The sequence below is a fragment of the Artemia sp. Qi Xiang Cuo genome, chromosome 1 (assembly GCF_049724085.1).
Source record: "Artemia sp. Qi Xiang Cuo chromosome 1, ASM4972408v1, whole genome shotgun sequence".
Lineage (NCBI taxonomy): Eukaryota > Metazoa > Arthropoda > Branchiopoda > Anostraca > Artemiidae > Artemia > Artemia sp. Qi Xiang Cuo.
Genome location: NC_142794.1, coordinates 28005276 through 28011275, shown reverse-complemented (window position 1 = coordinate 28011275; position 6000 = coordinate 28005276). Strand labels below are relative to the sequence as shown.

The 6000-nt window shown below is 33.0% G+C and overlaps 2 protein-coding genes across 3 annotated transcripts in view; one reads left to right on the top strand and one right to left on the bottom strand.

The window, feature by feature from the left end:
* The window catches only part of Cdk5alpha (Cdk5 activator-like protein), a 25271-nt gene extending 19934 nt beyond the window's left edge, over window positions 1-5337 (top strand). Inside the window, exon 2 of the mRNA XM_089097136.1 lies at window positions 5005-5337. Coding sequence (XP_088953262.1) covers window positions 5005-5325 — 321 coding nt within the window. The 3' untranslated portion in view covers window positions 5326-5337. The remainder of the gene's footprint in view (window positions 1-5004) is intronic.
* The window catches only part of LOC148956170 (uncharacterized), a 263724-nt gene that overhangs the window by 9714 nt on the left and 248010 nt on the right, over window positions 1-6000 (bottom strand). Inside the window, exon 8 of one of the 2 annotated variants that reach the window (XM_089096576.1) lies at window positions 5419-5550. The exons of the other annotated variant lie outside the window; for it this stretch is intronic. The gene's annotated coding sequence lies outside the window, so the exon portion shown is untranslated. Of the gene's footprint in view, window positions 1-5418; window positions 5551-6000 lie in introns of those variants that run through there. 2 annotated transcript variants of the gene reach the window in all.

Genomic DNA, 6000 nt, shown 5'->3' with positions numbered 1-6000 from the left:
AGAAGGATTAGAAGTTAGAGATCCATTGAGGCTAGAATCACAGGAAGAAGAGAAGGTTAAGGTTAAGCTGTTAGGAGATGAATTTCAGGCAGGGAGGGAGTAGAGAAGGGAGAAATATTGGCAAATGAAGGAAAAATAGAAGAGTCATTAAAGGTATTAATTGATAGTTTGTATGAAGTAGGTGTTACTACAGCTCAGAAACAACCACGGAAGTTAAATGTTTTTTTTTGATGGTGAATGCGTAGAGAAAAAAACAGAGTTGGTGCAAACATTGGAGCTACTGAGACAATGTTCATATGAGGAGATGGAATATCTTTATAATATATATAAAAGCCAAAGAAAAGAGTATAAGAAACTGTTAAAAGTGAAGAAGTATAAATTCCAAGAGGAGGAAGCAGAGAGAATGAAAAGGGAATTTAGGAATAGTAACAAGAATGAGTTTTTGGAAAATAATAAAAAAATCAGTTACATACACTTCTGACAAGACGAGTATCCCGCCGGCGGAAAGTTGGCCAGAATTCATCGAAAGCAAGATGACAGAAAGAGAGGAAACGGATAGCCTGAGTCGGTGGGTGGTCGGCGAAAACCTTGCGGAATTCCCTCTAAAGGAAGAAGATTACAAACTACTGCAGCCTTTCACAGGTGAGGAAATATGGAATTCGCTAAAGAAGATGACAGGGACCTCAGCACCAGGAGTTGATGGCATCCCAACAAGGCTCTGGAAGTGGTCTAGGGTATATTTGTTGCCTTTGTTAACAACGTTATTTTCAAGTATCCTTAGCAAGTTGGTTTGGCCTCAACAGTGGAATATTTCAATAGTTTTACCACTTTTTAAAAGGGAGACCGAGCATTGCATAAGAATTATAGAGGGATTCATTTAGGAAATAGCCTTAGTAAATTATTTTGTAAAGTGTTAGTGGCTAGATTAGATAGTTGGCTTAAAGAATCAAATAAGTTAATAGAAATTCAGGCAGGGTTTCGAGAGGATTATACTGGGGTAGATCAGATATTTATTTTGTATGGGCTTATTAGGAAGTATATGAGGAAAAGGGATGGTAAGCTATACGCAGCTTTTTTGGACCTGCGAGGTGCGTTCGATGAAGTTTCACGAGATTTGTTAGTAGAAGGACTTATAAAGTTAGGGCTGCCGAGACGTTTTGTAGGATTGGTTGTTAAAATGTATTTGGTTGTTAGAATGGTATTTAAGGTAGGAAAGTCTTACTCTAGGGCAATTGTCAGTAGGTTAGGGGTTAAACAAGGTTGTACAATTTCACCTAGGTTGTTTTCCCTGTATCTTAATGATATAGAAGAATATATGGTAGGGCAGGGAGCCCCAACTCTAAATCTGTCTACAATGCAGGTGTTCGCTCTGTTATTTGCGGATGATATAGTATTGGTGGCTAAAGATGGGCCTGACCTTCAAAACTGCTAGGAATGGTGTCCTCATACCTAGATGAGAAGCGTTTGGTCCTAAATGTCACAAAGTCAGTAGTTATGGTATTTCGACAACATGGAAATATAGAGGAAAGGTTTAGTGTAGGAGAAGAAGTGCTTAAAGTAGTTGAAGATTTTGTTTATTTAGGATGCAAGTTTATTTCAAATGGTAGGTGGAAAGGGCAAATTGATTATGTAGCTAGTAAAGGTCTTAGAGCTATATGGCTAGTTTTAAAGAGTAGTGTTTTGAAAGTAGGCCTGACAGACCTTAGGCTTCAGAAAAGGATATTCCAGACTAAGCTAGCTTCTGTAATGTCTTTTGCAGCAGAGGTGTGGGGTATGGAGAAGGCTGATAAGGTAGACCGGATACAGTTGATGTATTTTAAGCGGTTAATGGGGGTTAGTGATAAGTTTAATCATGTAGTATTAAAAGGTGATTTAGGTTTGTTATCATTAAGGGTGGGAAGGTTAGTGTGGATAGTAAATTATTGAGAAAGGATTATAAATCTGCCTAGTAGGAGGCTAGTAAAGAATGCATATTAGGAGATGCTAGTAGATGGCAGGAAAAGCTCTTGGCCAAACCGGGTTAAAGAGACTATTGATAGATGTGGTTTTAGTGAGTATTGGAATGAGGGGAAGGGGCTAGGTGTGGAAGTGGGGCTAGTTGCAAAAAAAGTAAAGGATAGACTAATAAAGCAGGAAATTCAAAGGTGGCAAAATCAGAAATCATCCTCGGCGTCCCTGGGGCTGTATGAGCTGGCAAAGGAGGTTTGGGGGGAGGAAGTTTACTTTAAAGCGGGGATGAATAGTGAGGATTTAAGATAGGTAATTTCGGTTCGTGGTAATTTTTTGGGTATTGGAGAAAGGAGGAAATATATTGGGAATTATAGGATTAAAAATGGTCCTTACCAGTGTCATATTTGTGGAGAGAAGGAAGATCTTATCCATTTTATGGGTACATGCCAGGAGATAAGAAATTTGATGAGGGAAGCGTTTTCAACAGATTTTTAAGGGGTTGATTGGTTTGAAAAAAATTTATAAGGTAGAAATGTTGATGATTTTAGAAGGTTGGGTAAATTTGTAAGAGTGGGTATGGCACATAGAGAAATTTTTTTGATGAATTGTGAGTAATTTAATGTGTGTTTTGTTTTTTGTATTTATTTTTGTTTTGTTATTTTGCCATGGCCCGAAAAGGCTTTTGTTGCAATAAATATATCTATCTATCTATCCATCTATCTATTCTGATCATTGGCCATTGGTCAAGTGGAAGGAATTCATTAAAAAATAGAAGGATAAAATGAAAAATATAGGGACAATTCCTAATTCTTCGACAGTGATAAGAAAGCATCCGCTTTATTTTGGAAAATTGTTCGGAAAAAAACATTTCCAACAAAGAAGTTCTACAAAGAAAGGCAAATAGATGCATTAAACCGAAAACGAATATCAATAAATCCAAATAATAAATCAAGCTTAAAATGAACGTATGTATCTATTAATGAATAAGTGAAACCTGGAACGAACCAAAATCAGAGGTAACACTCTAGTGTAGCCAACAGCAGAGATATCAAGATTTCATTGTATAATCTTCTTTTCCCTACAGAGATTCTACATGGAAGAGGTGGCTGTAGAAAATTTGGAGAAGACTCATTTGATTGACAATTAAAAGTTCTAGTCATTTTTAAGAGTCAAATGTTAACGAAAGAAAACCATACTCCCACCCAATCTTCTTTTTAGCCACCCTTCCCAGAGCAACATCTGATCGAAATTCAAGAATATCACTTTTTTTCGAAATAATCTAAATTGTAAGTCAAAGAACTATACCTCTGGGGATTAAATAACCTAACAAAGACCCTTGAGCAATGGCTTTAATTGATGCAAGTTGCCATTCATCTACGTACAATTATAAGGTTTGTTAATTGGAAAAGGGGGCATGTTTATCCTGGTTCTCCAAATAGGCTAAGGGATTTTTATTTATTTTTTTAATACCGCGTTGTGCGGCAGTAAACTGGTTCCAACTTGATTAAGTGAAACCTGGAAAGAACAAAAATCAGAGGTAACACACTAGTGTTGGCAACAGCAAAGATATGAAGATTTCATTGTAAAATCTTCTTTTCCCTGTAGCCATTTTACATGGAAGAGGTGGTCGTAGAAAATATGGAAAGGACTCATTTGATTGACACTTAAAAGTTCTAGTCATTTTTAAGAGTCAAAAGTTATCGAACAAAAACCATACTCCCACCCATTCTTTTTTTAGCCACCTTCTCCAGAGCAATATCTGATCGAAATTCAAGAATATCGTTTTTTTTCAAAATAGTCTAAATATTAAGTCAAATAACTATACCTCTGGAGATGAAATAACCTAACACAGACCCTTGAGCAAAGGCTTTAATTGATGCAAGTTGCCCATCATCTACGTACGATTATAAGGTTTGTTGATTGGAAAAGGGAGCATGTTTGATCCTGGCTCCCCAAAAAGGTTAAGGGTAATAAAGTGAAGTTTCTTGTGAACTATTGAGGGAGTGTACCAAACTAAATATATATATATATATATATATATATATATATATATATATATATATATATATATATATATATATATATATATATATATATATATATATATATATATATATATATATATATATATAAATATATATATATATATATATATATATATATATATATATATATATATATATATATATATATATATATATATATATATATATATATATATATATATAAATAAAGTATATATATATAGTATATATATAGTATATATATATATATATATATATATATATATATATATATATATATATATATATATATATATATATATATATATATATATGTATATACGTATATATATATATATATATATATATATATATATATATATATATATATATATATATATATATATATATATATATATATATATATATATATATATATATATATATATATATATATATATATATATATATATATATATATATATGGGTTTGCTCCCCTAGAGACATCCTAGTAAAAAGTGAACGCCTTTGCCCATAGTAACCGAAACTCTAAAATGCATTTTAAATCATAAGGCTTTAAATCAGCGACACTTTTATTTTAATTCTTTGCTTGACAGATTTGTATAGATATAAATAAGCACTATAAAAATTAGACTCTATCAAAATCAAGGAGGTTAATATCTTTACTTTCAACAGGGATTTGCCGCTGTTTTATAACATATATTAAAGTTAAAATTGAAGAAAAGGTTAAAGTAAATAAAAGTTAATGTTTATATATTTTAGTTACCTAGCTGCACATCGTTAATAATGTTTCTTGAAAATGTTCAGTAAAATAATAAACCTTGGACAACCCCAAAAGTAAGAAGCACATATTTTTTCCACCCCCTGTTTTTACTCGGATAAACAATTGCAAGTGTTTGTCCCTTGCTCCTCTTTAGAATCTTCTGTTGGTGCCTATGTCTGAGTCCTATTATCATAGATTATAGTGAAAAAAATAACTAGCATATTTTATCTTTATCTAAAAAACTGAACCTGATTATTTCTATTTCAGGACATCGCATTTGTTAATCCTGCCAATCTCGTTTTTGTGTATCTCCTGGTCCGTGAACTTGTTGCTGAAACGATAGAAACGGAAACAGAGCTCCAAGCAATTGTATTGACCTGTCTCTACTTGTCGTATTCATACATGGGAAATGAAATCTCATACCCTTTGAAACCCTTTTTAGTTGATACTGATAGATCGAAATTCTGGGGAAGGTGCATCAAGGCGATAAATGTACTTTCATCCGACATGTTGAGACTCAATGCTGAGCCCGCATTTTTTACAGAAGTATTTACAGAGCTTAAAGCTCATGGCTCACCAACGTACTAGACACTAAATCTGAATCGCTTAGTGAAAATGTAGCATTAGGTTCAGAGTGAATTTGCTTTCTTTGACTGAAAAGAGATTAAGAAGGTTCTTCTGAGAATTTTCATCGTTTTCACTGAAGCCTTACACGAAAACAGTTAGGCTGATGTAGAAAATTCTAGTTTTGGAAGAAGCCAATTATGTACTATCCCATTTTCTTTAGAAATAATTCCTGAACAGATGTTATTCCTAAAAGTAAAAGCGTGAGTTAAAAGCAAATAAAAAGTAGAAAAATCGAAAGTTAACATCTTGAAAATAGCTGTTTACTCGTTGGAAACAATGGAACTTTATTTCTGAAAGGGTTTTCTGAAGACAGTTGGAAGTTTTTTGTTTCAGGAAGCGTCCGATTCAGTTAATCTGCTTAAACTGTGAATCAGACTTTGAGCCTTAAGGCAAACATGACAATTTTGAACTAATCAAACCTATATGATTCCTTTTTTGTGCAATAGATTTATTGATAAACTTCAAAAGTGGAAAGAAGGAATAGCAGTTACAATTTATTTAGATAAAAAATCTATGGGTTTTGTGCATCAGCCCGTAGATATTTTTGTGAATCCACTTGAAATGTGAGTCCTTAATTTCCAAACAATCAATCAGGGGTAGTTAAATTTTACAAACTCAATTCAGAATATTTTTGGT